Genomic DNA, 15,315 nt, shown 5'->3' on the forward strand with positions numbered 1-15,315 from the left:
TTCTTGGAATTCTTTGAAGTGTCTATGTAGTATTTGTTATGTTGATATCTCTATCAAAGGAATTATTAGTGTCATCAATGGTAGGAGAGTAAAAACTTGCACAATGTAACCTTGGGGAGATAAAAGAGAAGACTAAGAAATGTCTTATTTGCAATTAATAGCAGCAATTGCCTACTCATCCTTATGACCCTTCACAGGCTACATGGAAGTACTAATTTTCAACTGCTGATTTTTCTCTTCTCTCTTGTACTTGTTTCAGTGAGTAATTTGCAGTGGGATTTAAGAATCTGCAAAGCCCAAGCTCAACCCCTCTGGCAAATTACCTGTTATTTACCTTCTTAAGTGTAAACAGTAAGATGTTTTCTTCAACGATATGGAAATTAAATCCCTGGTATGCTCTGGGTATGTTCCATTGCTCCATGGCAATATAAAGCAGTAATGAGACCTTAAGAATGCTGCAGGATGTCTAATGAAAATCAGGTTGGATGGCAACCTTAGACATGGAAGTTGTGCAGCAGTAAAGAACTACATTTTGTGTGCTAATCTTTGATATGAAAAGCTGCAGAGAAACGTTTTAAATTAACTGTTACTATAATTAGCAGTAGTCTTATATTCACACTCTCTCCTTCTGTGAGTAGTCCTGTCTCCAGCTAAGACAAACAGAAAACAAGCATATAGAATACCTCCATGACAAAGTGTATTGACTTCCATGCTCACGTTCTGCCAGAAGCTGATCCTGACAGTAAGAACCTCAGCACAACCCTGAAATCACAAAGAACTTCATTGTCATGGTGTGTCTCTGAATTTGAAACACCTTGAGCAAAGCATACACAGTGTGCTAGCAGGGCCAGCTTTTGTGTAAGAAATATCAGATATCACTTGTAATAGGGTCTATACTGATCACACCACATCTTAGGTGTCTTTTTCTACAGTGTAGTCTAATAGGCTGTCTGCAAGCTAATCTGTCCTATCATTACCTTATGATTTACAGTGTTCCAGTTTCTGAAGGATATGAGGAGCAGATGTTCAAGCAGGAAAGTTGACTGAGCAGCCTACTTCTTCCACCTGCCTGCCAGCTCCCAGCCCTGAGAGCAGACGGTGCCTGCTGCAAAGCCATTTGGGTACCAGCTTTCTCCTCTCCCCACAATGTACCAGTAGAATGTGAACACGTCACCTGTTTTGATAACAAGATGCATCTCATCTCATTCCTTTCCTTCATTATAGTATTTTCTTTTTCATTTCCCTTTTTTTCCAGAGCTGCTCATTTTAGCACTGCTTTTCCTTCTCTGACACAAGAGATAACTCAGCTGGATTCTGTCCCATCTTCCCTTCTGCCCTGTGGCCAAAATCTCTGTCTGGAGAGGGCTGGCTCTTGATTTTCTCTCCCTGGAAAATACAAATACACACTTCTGCTGCTGCAGGAGCCAGAAAAAGGAGGCTTGAGCTGCACTGCAGGTGTGGAGTTGGTGAATATAAAAAGGAAGAAAAGCAGTTGTTTGCAGAAGGATGTTAGAAGCATGTCTCAGAGCACCCCAGCATATGTCTGATTGCTGCTGAACAGAGGAAGTCTAGTTGACTTCACTGCTAACTCTCAGGTCAGAACCTTTCTGTTTCCAGCCCCATTATGCTATATCCTAGAAAGTGACTTCTGGACAGTGCATCTGAATTCCCCTGCGCTCGTTGAGGGCAACGGCATTTGTCCCAGGTCAGAATCTTGAAGAGTGAGGAAATCTCTCTTGTTACTGACAGCAAGATCTTCTAGCTAGATCATGCAAGTTTTTATGTTGAGTTCTATCTTGCAGATACTGTGAAAATTGTCAGAAAAAAAAAATAATAATAAATCTTCATATATTTCTTTATTGTCAGCCCTGACTTTTAAATCATTCCAATGTAGTCTTCCTCTGTCACAGCTAGGGGTCCAGTCCTATCTTGAAAATTTCATCAGTATCTTGAGTATTTCTCCATCCTGTGACCTCAGAAGTTGTATTTTCCAATCTCTGCCAAGCTCTTGCAATGGCAGACTGAAGATGTGTGGGCCAGGAAAGTGGAAAGACAGAATTACAACTACATATTTGTTCAGTCATTGAGTAAACATTTTAGCAAAGCCTACAATGAGTCATCACATTAAAAGCTGGCCTTTGTATCCTCCTTGGGACTTGCTTTTATGAAATGAACATAGAAGTCAGACCGAGTTAATCCAAATTGTTTCGAAACTGAGGTCTACAGGCTTTTAAAAGCACGCTTATCCCAGTGGGCAGGCAGAAGAGAGTTGCGCTGCCTCTGCTGCTTTCGCTGGGCATATTTTGAGAGCAGAGCCCTGAAGTGCAGACCCTCCTGGGGCTGCAGGGTAGCACGTGGACTGTCAAAAGCCGCTGTGTGGATTCAAACTGTGGAGTGTGTGCTGGGCTGCAGCTGGCAGGAAATGGATTTTAACAGTGAGACATGATGACTGCTTCAACTTCATCACAGCCTGGATCACAAAAGCATGTCTGAGAGAATTCAGGCTCTATCCATCCTCTGTCCTCATGTACACCTTATGCACAAACTATCTGAATCTGACCCATAATCTTTTCATGGGTTGAAACAAAATATTTATTAAGCATGTGTTTGCATTAAGATTTATCTAAGCTTATTCTATGTGAACAATTAACCATAAAAGTAATCAAAACATGGGTCTGCTCAGCTGATCCACCTTCTGTGGAGTGTAACTGTTCAAAATAAGGAAAACATTTTTCTTGTGTTATTTTGCTTCCTCTCTGAATCCTAAGCCTTCCATTTTAGGAAAATTAAAGTTGTTTTAATGTTCTGCGTCTGGGAGAATAAGAGGGATATCTCAACATGAAAAAGTAGTGTTTCTGGTTTCTATAAATATTTACTATGAAAAATAGACTAGGTGAATGAATATTCACTTGGAGCACAAGCCTTATGAGGAGTGGCTGAGAGAGCTCTACCACTACCTGAAGGCAGGTTGTGGTGAGGTGGGGGTTGGCCTCTTCTCCCATGTTAATAGCAATAGGACTAAAGGGAGCGGCCTCAAGTTTCACAAGGGAAGGTTCAAGTTGGGTGTTAGGAAGAACTTCTCCGAAAGAGTGGTCAGGTGCTAGAACAGGCTGCCCAGAAAGGTGGTGGAGTCACCAACCCTGGATGTTTTCAAGAAATGTTTAAGTGTTGTGCTGAGGGACATGGTTTAGTGGGAAATATTGGTGATAGACAGGTGGATGGTAGGACTGGGTGATCTTAGAGATATTTTCCAACTATGATGATTCTGTGATTCTGTGAATATGTTTTAAACAATTGGGATTTGATTTCAATGCAAGTGCAAGTGTGTACAGAAGATTCTGCTCTGGTGTAATCTGGCACGTTCAAACTATAGATCATGGTGATGTAGTCTTTTCAGAAATGCACCTGCACTTGTCTTTGTGGGGCAGAAATGAACAAGTTCACAGAATCACGAAATCACAGAATAGCAGGGATTGGAAGGAACCTTGAAAGATCATCTAGTCCAATCCCCCTGCCAGAGCAGGAACACCTAGATTAGGTCACACAGGAATGCATCCAGAAGGGTTTTGAATGTCTCCAGAGAAGGAGACAACCTCTCTGAGCAGCCTGTTCCAGTGTTCTGTTACCCTCACCGAGAAGTTTTTCTAGTATTTATGTGGAACCTGCTATGTTACAACTTCTACCTGTTGCCCCTTATCCTATCATTAGACGTCACTGAGGACTTCTGACTGTCACCCAGGCAGGGGTCATCACTAATTTAAACCAAAATGTTTTCCTTTAGTTCTGTGTTTGTCCTGACAAATGCCAATTCTTGTTTTCAATTCAAACGTCTCTGTTAATTAACCAGTTAGTTGTTGAGGGGAAGTGAAATGCTGTGAGTTTTGTGATTCTATAGTTCTGTGTTCAAAATGGGCTTTTTCCTATGTTTGTGATGTGAAATATCCCCGCCACATAGCAGAGTGTTGAGGCAGGGCAAGGGGACAGCTGTGGTGTGTGCAATGTAGTGGTTGGTCCTTGCGATGGAAATGAGGGCAGCGTGTCCTGCTGTGGGGTACGTGCTTGTGTGTCAAAGGCAAGAAGGAGATGCAGGAACCTACATGCAAACTCTAAGGTTCCTAAAGCAGAGAAACAATTATTATTTTTCTTTTAAAAAAGAAAATGTGTTTATTTTGTTTTGCGGTTTTGACTTTTTCATTATTTTGTGTCGTTTTAAATTGCTGATTGCCCAGTCTTGAAAGAAAAGTCCAAACAAAGCATCCGGACTGGACCTTCTTGCTGAAGTTCAGTACTTCCATCCAAACCAAAGTCTAGTCCTCCACAGCTGCCTCTGCCTCTTCTTTTACTTCTTTTCCCACCCTGAGCTGGGATGAGGGAGAGGGACAGGAAGGATGGGCTCATGGGAGCCTTAGCTGTCACAAGAAGAATTATCAGGAAATGAAGGCTCCATGTGAGCCTGTAGGCTGGTGCTGAGTTCAGGCTCTCCTGGCTAACAGTAAACTTACAGGATTCATGCCCCCCCTGCGATGTTTGAGGCCCCCAGTGTTGAGGTCCCTCTGCTGGATTCCTCCCTCTGGCCTGGCACAGCAGCTCAAAGGATGGCTGTCCCTGCCCTGCCCTCTTCCTCAGGACTTGGTGAAGAAGAGATGAGAGGTCTTGGGAAGGGGCAAGGAAAGGAGACGAGAAGGAAGGGCTCATAGGAGCCTTGGCTGCGGAAAGGAGAATGACCAGGAAATGGAGGCTCCATGTGAGCCCACAGGATGGCCACAATGATCTTGGGGCTCTCCTGGGTAAGACCAAACTTACAGGACAAGAGGATCACTGCCAGCGTCGAGGCGGCCATTTCAAGGGAGGTAGACGGATCCTGGCGCCCCTGCGATGTGCTCTGGGGCGCGACCTCTTTCTGATCAGCCTGGCAACAACAGAGTGATGTCCACTCTGCCCCAATGAAGGTGGATCCACCTCCATCAGGTTGTCTTCTGGGGGTGGATCCACCTCCATGGGCTGTGCACTGCTTCCAGGCGGGTCCACCTCCATGGGCTTGATGTCATCACCCATTTCCAGCAGCCGCCTCTTCTTAGTGGGTGGCTGCTCCATCTTATCCTTAGAAATAATGAGTATCTCTTTCCGAGACTCAGAGTCCAGCAGCCTCTAGCTGAGTCAGCTCAGGGACTGCCGTTGGGGGCAGCTCAGTGGCCATGGCAACAGGATTCTGAGTGCCCCATGCTGGCCCAAATGCAGTGGCTGGCAGTTGCATTGGACAGCCTGTGAGGCTCTTCAGGCCTGGTGCTGGGATTTTCCACCCGGAGAATGGGAAGACTGATTAGGGATTGCTGTCCTCAGCCAGTTCTCTCCTTGGCCACAGAACGGGTGGTTGAAGGTGAGGTAACCTTAGTATGTAACAAAATTAATGCATCTAAGCAAGAAAACTATTATTTTGAAATGAAAACATGATAAAGAGCAACAAAAACATAGAACTAGTGGGATATGTTACCTTGTTTTTGTGATACTGATATGTCAGTCTGGTTCGATGGCAGTGGCTGCAATTCTCATTGAGTTCCTGAGGTGTTCATCAGAGGTTTCTTACATACTTTACTCTTTCTGTACCTCCTGCTTGGAAAGAGTTGCTCACAAATGTATGTACAGCCAAAAAGCAATGACACAAATAAGACACAATTGTGAATTGAGAGGTATTTCTTTCTGGTCAGATAGGGAACAAGTTCATTCTACCTGTGTTCCAAGGGAAATGCAAACTGTTTAGCTGCACTGAGACTAAGCTGGGCTCTGCTTCATTAAACTAAAATTCTTGCCTATATGATAGTTCAGACAGAACTAGTAATGCTTGCCTTTAAAAAAGCAATCACCAAGTATGTTCCTGACTTGCTGTTGAAAGTGATTTTATTTTAAATCATCTCGTTTGCCTGTAGCTGAGCTAGGAAGGCCACGGTGGGATTCAGTAGCCTAAACTCAGGCTATTTTACACAACACAGGGTGGCTGAAGACAACTGCTCGGGTTTGGCACGTAGCAGATATTGCCTCTAGTAAGCCCATGTCCTTCCAAGGCAGCAGCTGGAGGCCAAATGGGAATTTCTAGGACATCTAAAATGGCACAAGGTATCTACATTCAAGTAAAATAATTACATCTCATTGAAACTTGGAGTTAACTGGTGTGAAATCTGAAAGAATTGGTTTATCAACCACCATATATGCTTGTGCTTGCAGCCATCTTCAGTCTGTGCAAAAACTATTTGTATTTCTTTCCAGTCCAAAAAGTAATTATTTATGTTTATCAAACTACAGGAAGAAATGTTATTTCAATCTCCTTCAGAGAGTTTGATAAACTTCTCATGTACCTTCCCTTTCATGTCTAGATATTTCAGATAGAAACACTGCACAGTTTTCAAGGATTTTCAGTACTTATAAACCTTTAGATGTTCAGAGTTTTTGTGTAACCAGGAAGGCTTTTCAGAATCTAGTAGGTGATCTTATTCGGCTCTGACCTATAAAGGAAAAGAGGATCTAGAAAGTGATTGCCTTATGAAAGGTGAAGGAATACTTCATTACCAAAACATGCATGTACTGTAGTAGCAGTGTTGTAGCACCTTATATATGATTTGAAGGAGTCAGAGTCTAACGGCATTACAATTTTTTACCTGTAGATAGAAGTGCTTGATAAGTCTTGTGCTTGCTTTTGGTTATGTGACATACTCAGGTGTGCTGAGTTTACACAGTCAACTTCTCCAATTTCTGTCCTGTTAAAACTAGCATTATCTGTTAGGTTTGAGTAACCTCATGAAATATTGAGTAACCACATGAAATAAGAGAAATTGCATTATGATCCAGGCGTTTATAAGGAATTTGAGGTTTGGGATGTTCTTAAAACTGAAGGGACAATTGTTAAGGGCAAAAAAGCAAAATAGCAGTCCATTAGTCTTTCAGTGAAAAGGAAATCCCAGGTAATGGGTGGGATGTTAGTGGCAGTATAAATTAGCTCATGATTCTGTTTGCACTTACAAAAATAAATCAAAGTTGTAGAAAAACTCTGGCTCTCATCAAGGAAAAGATCCACAGTTATCCATTCAATTAACCACAAAAACATAAAGCCCACACAGCTTTACTAACACAAATGAACTTGTAATTAGAGAAAGCTACATGATATACCTGTGAAAAATGCTCGGGTTTCATTTTACATCTGACTTTTATGTAGAGAATAACTCCACTTCCAAAACTTTTACAAACTTCAGTAGAACTGAAAGTTGAATTTTTGCTTAAGACAAATACCAATGAGTAAAAAACAAACAAAGTGGGCTCATTTTTTTTTAGCAATGGTGCCAATTTCATTAACGTCTCCTCGACTCGGGTTAGTGAAGGCTTCTGGAACTAAAATGGTCTTTAAATGTACCTCCTAGCTGATATATGTTTGACTGTGTAAATGCACTGACAGAAGAAAAAAGATAGATTTAGAATCTCATTAGTTATAAATGGGAATTCAGTATCACAAACAAATAAACATTTTTTTTTTCGTTCTATGTTGCTAAGATGCCTATAGTCACCAAATACAAATTAGTTTGGAGTACATTCATTGCTTCTTCTGGAAGTGTTATAGAATAAAAATCAGTTTTAAATACAATGATTTTTTCCCCTCTTCAGGCTGTTCAAAAATGCACAGAATGAAGTTCATTTCAAAATCTGGTATCGGAAACTACTGGCTGCTCTCCAATTCACTGCTGGGAAAACCTTGAACAATGAATTTTCTAAGGAGGAGAAACTTATCAGAATTTTGGAAGACATTGCTGAAAAAGTAAAAGCTGCCAGTGACATGAAAAGAAAGGTTTGTTAAAAAATATTTCCCCTTCCATCTAAGCTTATCCAGGTAATTTTACTTTTTCCAAAGTGTCTTTTCTTACCTCAGTACCCTTTATGTAAATAAACCCAATATTTGAATGAAATTTTTAATACGTTTTTTTTGCTGGGCCGTTTGGAGCCCATTATCTTCTTACCATTATTGCTCTTGAGGTCAGTGTATCTTTCAACCTGCTTAAATTCCTCATTCCATGGTTTCTTAAATTTGGTGGTGGTCAGAAACAGTGAGGTGAGTAACAATTGAAAGGAACACATTCTACATCTCCTTCCAAAATATGTCTCCTGTAGAGGTGCCATTTTCCTCGAAAACTTTGCTGAAAGTTGTCACTAACATGCTGAACATTCTCATTTCTTAACAAAGCCAATCAAAATGTTCAGTACTTCACATCTCATATATAGCAGTCAGTAATTAATACTGCAAGTGTAACTGCAGAGATGCATTCTTGGCAGTAGAAAGCTTACAGTTATCTCCAGCAGGTGCAGTTTTTATGTTGCATGGGTATGTTTCCAATTCAAATATTAATTTTCCAAGACATCTTACATTACTTACCTAAAGTGTAGAACAATTTCTTGACAAGATCTCAGTGAAGCAAGCCAAAAAGACAGATAAAAATATACCTGCCACTGCTAGTTATCATGAAAGTTACCACGAATTCTTTTTGCTTTGTTAAGGATTCAAAGATTTTCATAGTATTTTTCAGAATACTCTGTGTTGCCACTGAAAGGAGCAAAGCAAAGGTGGAAGTAAAAATAAAAAATATATTTGCAAAAAGAAAAATCCATGTAAAGGAAAAGAAATAGTAGTGATGCATTATAAATGACTTGCGTATTTCATCTCTTTGAGATTAATCTCCAGGCTGTAGTTACCGTGGTACTGAGGAACTTCCAAACCTTGCAGTTAACACACCAACTGTTAGGTGAGGGAGATCACAGTGTTGAGGCAACAAATCGTAAAGCTATCCAGAAAGGCAAAAAAGACATGAGATGCAGCAGAGGAGGTGCGAGACTAATCGGCCACTAATGAAGGGTGTCAAAAATGAATCTACATGACAGCATAAACAGGGAGAGAACCTAAATAGTAAAAACATCAATACAGAGTAAAATCACAGGTTGCTTTGTGTTTTTTTTTTTAATAACTGTACCTCTGTGTGACCTCATTAACTGTTAAATGTTTACATTGATGCTATTAGTGCCAGAAATTTGACTATTTGATTCTAATGTAGCAAGACAGTCAATGACTTAAGAACTGCTATTATATTCTTTCATGTTGCCATAATGATGTGCTTGTTGCAGGAGGTGTTAAAGATGGAACTCAATAGACTTCAGCAGTTCTTCCAGGAGGTAAAAGTTTGCCGACTTCCCCTGAACCCTGCACTTGTTGTGCAAGGCATAGAGGCAGATGTAAGTCTAGCTCATGCAATGAATTACGTTTTTTGTTTGTTCATATTTTAATATGAAGAGGAGGAAAGGTTGAATGGCTGTACTGGCTGGGAAATCATCCTACTGGTATTAAGGATAAGTTATCTGGTAAACCGTCATCCAGACTAATCCCCTTGAAACTCAGGGCCTTTGTTGAAGGCAGAGGTGAAGGGGATTACTGGGCTAGGTATTGCCTATCCGTCTTACCTTGTGCAGCAGCAGCACATATTTCAAACTCTCAGCAGTTTTCTCTTAGTTCAGCTCTCCTGCTGTGGTGTTGAGCTTGGCAAAGGCACCTGGATTTCATAAAAATGACTCTTGTTTTCCATTCTATCCACGTAGCACTTAATGGCAGTTTTTTCCCATCCAAGACTGTCCTCTGTCACAGATGGGGGCAGCTAAATATCTAGACCTACTCTATTTTCGCTTACAGGAGACAAGGCACTGGCTGAGAATTAAATGTTAAAATTAAATATTCACAGTAAGTCAACTATGTCTACAACTCATATTAAAAGTGATTTGTAAATAAAGGAAACAGTTAATGCTGTTTAGAGTTGCTTAATTTGACTTTGACCACAATACTAAGACTCAGTTATTCGTTGTTTAGAATGTTTTCATAATCAATATTATGCCAGAAATAGGCTGTTCCAAGTCCACAAAAGGAAAAGGTATCCAGCAGCAAGGAAAAACAAATCTGAAGACCTGTATATATTATTGGTTATAGTTATCTAATTACAGCAATTTGTGCTCTATTTTTGTTCTCTGGCTCATTATCCACAGTGGACCTTATTCTGAGAGGTGCTGATCCCTTCAATTGTCTTTGACCTGTGATTCTCCAAGTAATTGCTATTCAGTCTTGATCTCTCAGAGAACAGAGGTCTTCCAGCACCCTGCAGTTTTGGGCCAATTGTGGATGATACAAGTTGGAAAAATTTGAAGCCTGCTGCTTCTCACTACTTTCAGGCTTTTTGGAAATAATGACTAATAGGGAAGTATTTCACCATACATTCATGCTATTTATACTGCACCAGCTTGGCTGGAGAGATACAAAATGTGTAAATGTAAGTATCTGAAGAGATTTTTTTCACTTTTCTCATATCATTATAGGCTCTTATAATACTATAAATATCTGCAGCTTTTTTCCTTATTTGTTTGATAATATAATCATGCAAACTAGCATTTTTAAATGCTCATAACACCCTCAAATTTAATTAATTTTGTTATCATCCATCAATTTTACTAGTAGCAAGCACTGCTGGCAGCTCTATCACTAACGCATTGTAGGCAGTAACCTTTCAAATACTTATTCAGACATTTCAATTGTCAAAATTCTGTAGGGGGTCAAGATTTCTTCTTCAGTCGTAGCTATTGAATGTTGCAGAGAAATGGTGTGGCTAAGACAATATTTGAATTTGTGCTTTGAGATTTTTAGATGAAAAGCATGAGACAGCTCTGACTAGAAGTGGTTTTGTACAAATTAGCCTCCATTACACTCCACCAAGTAAGCACAGCAGTAGCTGCAGTGAGGTGCTCATTATTTCTAGAAACCAAGGCATTAATTTACCACTGTCTTTGGTTATGTTGTTGGGTTCCCCCCCCCCCTTTTTTATAGTGATGATAATAATACCAACCTAACTTATACAGGATTTGGTATGCTTGGCTAATTAATGCTTTTTGAAGCCTGTTGAGATCTTCAAGTGGAAGGAGCTACGGAGCATGAGAGGTCATTAAACAAAAACTCTCATATTTAATTAAGACAAATTCCACATAAAATCAATTGTGTTTTTCAAAATTTTCTGTATCCTTAGTCAGCATGAGGTGACTAGCGAGATTAACAACTTCTTTGCTTTCATAAAGACTATACCATCTGTAATTTTTTTGCAGAATTAAAAATGGGACTGAAGACATTTCATTGCTTTGCAGATTCCCATTCGATTAAGCTGATATATTTTTGTCTACTAAATCCCAGGCAAAGTTTAGCATTAGAAAACTGAGAGAAAGTGAAAAAGAATTAGTATGTAAAATATTATCTGTTCATATAATCTGATTACTGAGTGGAACAATTGTCAGTGGAAAAAGAGTTTCTCATTTTCCTGATCCAATTAAACAGCCAGTAATATCAATAATTATTTGTTTTTGTTATCTGAGATTTTGAGCGGTGTGAAAGATGTTACCTTTTTTGGCATTATTGTACTAACCTGTTGTTTTATGTATGTGTTACTGCTGTCGTCTTGCTTTCTTTTTCCCTGAAGTCATGTTCATATTTTACATCGAATGCTTTTCCATTAAAAATCTCCTTCATCAATGCAAATGCTCCAAGTGGAAATATCAATATTATTTTTAAGGTGAGTTACTCTTCTAATATTTACTTCCTTTTGTATATGTAAAAGGCTGATTTTAACTTCACCTGATTTATGTTTTAAATGTAGAGCCTGAAAATGTTTGATTTGGCTCTGTTCTTCACTTTTCACAGTTATTTTTGTTACTAGAACTTTCATTGGAATATGCAGAGAAAATACTCTGATGTACTCAACTTATTGACTGAGAATCAAATTATTTCTTTCATCCCTTTTTCCTTAGTGGAGAAAAACAGGCTCAAATATAAAGCTTATTTTCTAAAACTGGTTTGTTAACCACACAAAATCAGAGGGCACATCCTAAGAAGAGATTGTTCAGTATGACTGACTACTGTAACCATATCCATATGTCTCTCACAAATCAAAATGCTACAGTGTCAAAGACTATTTGCTGGAGAGAGTTTAATTCTAGCCCTACTAGCCATTGTGGGGGAATGGGGACTGCAGAGGAGCTCTGTCTCAGTAGAGTTAGTTGGAGGAACTGACTAATATTCTAGTTTATTTTCCATTAAGCTTTGTAGTTGGGACAGTGCTATGTCCATCAGAAAAAGATAATGCTTGTAATCTACAATAGTTTCTCTTTCAAAAGTGTATGTCTTCCATAACAACGGATGCTGGTTTTGAAAGTGCAACGAAGGTCATAAAATGGCTGATGCATACAAAGCAGTTGATGTTGCCAAAGAAAACTTATTCCTTGATTTCTGGCAATGTCATGTTCCAATCCTAAAGCATAACAATTGATATAAATAGATCATAGAATCATAGAATCACAAGGCTGGAAAGGACCTGAAAGATCATCTAGTCCAACCGTCCTCCCATTACCACTGCTACCACAAGCACTAACTTGTATCTCGCAGCTCCTCATCCAGACGCCTCTTGAACACTGCCAGAAACAGCAACTCCACCACCTCCCTGGGCAGCCATTCCAGTGCCTGACCACTCTCTGAGAGAAAACCTTCTTCCTTATGTCTAATCTAAACCTCTTCTGATACAACTTGAGACCATTTCCTCAGGTCCTGTTTGCTGCCTGGGAGAAGAGGCCAAACCCTTCCTCACCACAACCTCCCTTCAGGAAGTTGTAGAGTGCAATGAGGTCTCCCCTGAGCATCCTCTTCTCCAGACTAAACAATCCCAGCTCCCTCAGCTGTTCCTCATAAGACTTGTGCTCCAGACCCCTTCTCTGGACACGTTCCAGGGCCTCAATGTCTTTCCTGTAGTGAGGGGCCCAAAACTGAACATAATACTCGAGGTGCAGCCTCAATAGTGCTGAGTACAGGGTCATGATTACCGCCCTTTCCTGCTGGCCATGCTGTTTCTAATGCAGGCCAGGATGCCGTTGGCCCTCTTGGCCACCTAGGCACACTGTCGGCTCATGTTCAGCCGAGCATCAACCAACACCCCCAGGTTCATTTCCTCTCCACAGTCATCCAGCCACTCATCCCCAAGCCTATAGAGCTGCATAGGGGTGGTGTGGCCAAAGTGCAGGACCCAGCACTTGGCCTTGTAGAACTTCATCCCATTCACCTCAGCCCAGTGATCCAGCTTGTCTAAATTCCTCTGAAGGGCCACCCCACCCTCAGGCAGATCAACACCACCTCCCAGCTTGGTGTCATCTGCAGACTTACTGAGGGTACACTCAGTCCCCTCATCTAGGTCATCAATAAAGATATCAAACAAGATGGGCCCCAGTACAGACCCCTCGGGGACACCACTTGTAACGGGTCACCAGCTGGACCTAACTCTGTTAACCACTGTTTGTTGGGCATGGCCCTCTAGCCAGTTTCTTATCCAAAGAAGGGTATATTTGTCCAAGCCATGGGCAGCCAGTTTTCCCGGGAGAATACTGTGAGAGATCGTGTCAAAGGCTTTGCTGAAGTTTAGGTAGATTACAGCAACAGCTTTTCCCTCATCTACCAGTCTGGGTGCAGTCGTAGAAGGAGATGAGGTTGCTCAAGAACAACCTGCCTTTCATCAGCCCATGTTGGCTGGGCCTGATAAATAAATAATACAGAGTGTAATTCTCAAGAACAGAAATATGCTCTCCAGGCATCTAGGGGAGGCTAGCAATATTTTGTTTTCTGAATATTTAGAAAGCTTCTTCTTAGGGTATTTCACATTCACATGTTAACCACACAAAATCAGAGGGTGAGATACAACAATGCATATATACATATATGCATATATACAATGCATACATGAAATAATAAGCACTGATATTGTACTTAAGTAAGTGGAAAGAATATGTTTCTCAGGCCTAGGTAATATAAAGAATTAATTGGAGTCAAGATTACCTTGAAGTGAAGGAAAGATAGATTTGGATTTTTTATTTTAAAAAATAAAGTTGTCTCCTCCAGTACTCATTTAATGGCTGTAAATGTCTGTAGATTGGAATGCATTTGTAAAAAGAACAAAACAAAAGAGCAAAACATTTAACAATATCAGCAAAAATCACATGTATTTTAGATGGGATTGGGGGTAGGGGTAGATACAAGTAAAAACAGGCCTTTTATTTTCACAGGCTATTTATCCAGCTATCCAGCAATGGTTGAAGATAATGCCTTCATTACCTCTGTGGCTATAGTTACAACCCCATTTCACTAAGATTGTTGTTTAACAGACTCCACGGGGAGATCAGGCACCACTGTTTGAAACTGAATATGAATTATGTCATGGATAAAATGTAAATTGATCATAAATTTCCTCTCAGCCTGCTGCAAACTGCAAGTTGTGAAGCTTAACATTAGGTCAAATGCTGTCATTTTTGAAAAGGGATCTAGCATTAGGTAGACTTTAAAATGTAGCTAAATTAGGATCCTACCTCTGGATTAAATTTTCAGACTTTAATAACTGCATAGGAATAATAAGCAGAAAGATTGTTAATCAGAGAGCATTTGCTACCATTTCTATGGCTGCCTACTTGTGCCATCTATTCTGTTCTATTTCTGACACTGAAAGTTAACTAGCAAATTTGAAGAAAAACAAGAGGGGGTTACTGTAAAATAAATGTAGCAATTTTAGCATAGGAAAGAGTCCAAATTAATTATGAAACTGTGTGGAAATGAAGGAGAAACTTGAACTTTTTGTGCTATTTTAACAGATAGGCGATGATCTACGTCAGGATATGCTGGTTCTGCAAATTATTCGAGTGATTGACAACATATGGCTCCAAGAAGGTCTGGATATGCAAATGATAATTTATAGATGTTTATCTACAGGAAATGGCCAAGGTCAGTTTCAGTTTACAAAGATTACTCCTATCACATTATTCATATCTCATGTAAACAATGGTACAGAAATATCTCAACTTTTATTTTCACGAGTGTCCTGCTTATCTTTCCTTGTAAAAAAAAAAAAAAAAAAAAAAAAAAAGTTCAGAACTTCATTTATTCAAGCCCTAAATCAAATGCCTGTGTAATCCTGAATGTTCATTGCTTTCCAGCAGTACAACCAAATTCATTTAACTTTATAGCAACCTAGGCTAGAAGTTTGCAAAAGCTTCAGTACCGTCAGCTTTCACCATATTCTTAAAAGTAACTTCACATATCAAAAAGAGGGCCTTGGAGAAAATTTGCTATAGCTACTAAAGTTTTAATCCAGTGTGATCCCACAAAGATGCTTAAATGAACCCAGAAGCTTGTGGCTACAGAAGGTACCTGTCGACAAGTGATGACAGCTTTCC

The 15,315-nt window shown here is 40.0% G+C and overlaps 1 protein-coding gene across 4 annotated transcripts in view; it reads left to right on the plus strand.

The window, feature by feature from the left end:
- The window catches only part of PIK3C2G (phosphatidylinositol-4-phosphate 3-kinase catalytic subunit type 2 gamma), a 287,641-nt gene that overhangs the window by 190,564 nt on the left and 81,762 nt on the right, over positions 1 to 15,315 (plus strand). For all 4 annotated transcript variants that reach the window (XM_048955085.1, XM_048955110.1, XM_048955102.1 and 1 more), the window contains 4 exons: positions 7,648 to 7,828; positions 9,154 to 9,261; positions 11,532 to 11,624; positions 14,734 to 14,863. In XM_048955085.1, coding sequence (XP_048811042.1) covers positions 7,648 to 7,828; positions 9,154 to 9,261; positions 11,532 to 11,624; positions 14,734 to 14,863 — 512 coding nt within the window. The remainder of the gene's footprint in view (positions 1 to 7,647; positions 7,829 to 9,153; positions 9,262 to 11,531; positions 11,625 to 14,733; positions 14,864 to 15,315) is intronic.

This window comes from Lagopus muta, chromosome 1, assembly GCF_023343835.1.
Source record: "Lagopus muta isolate bLagMut1 chromosome 1, bLagMut1 primary, whole genome shotgun sequence".
Lineage (NCBI taxonomy): Eukaryota > Metazoa > Chordata > Aves > Galliformes > Phasianidae > Lagopus > Lagopus muta.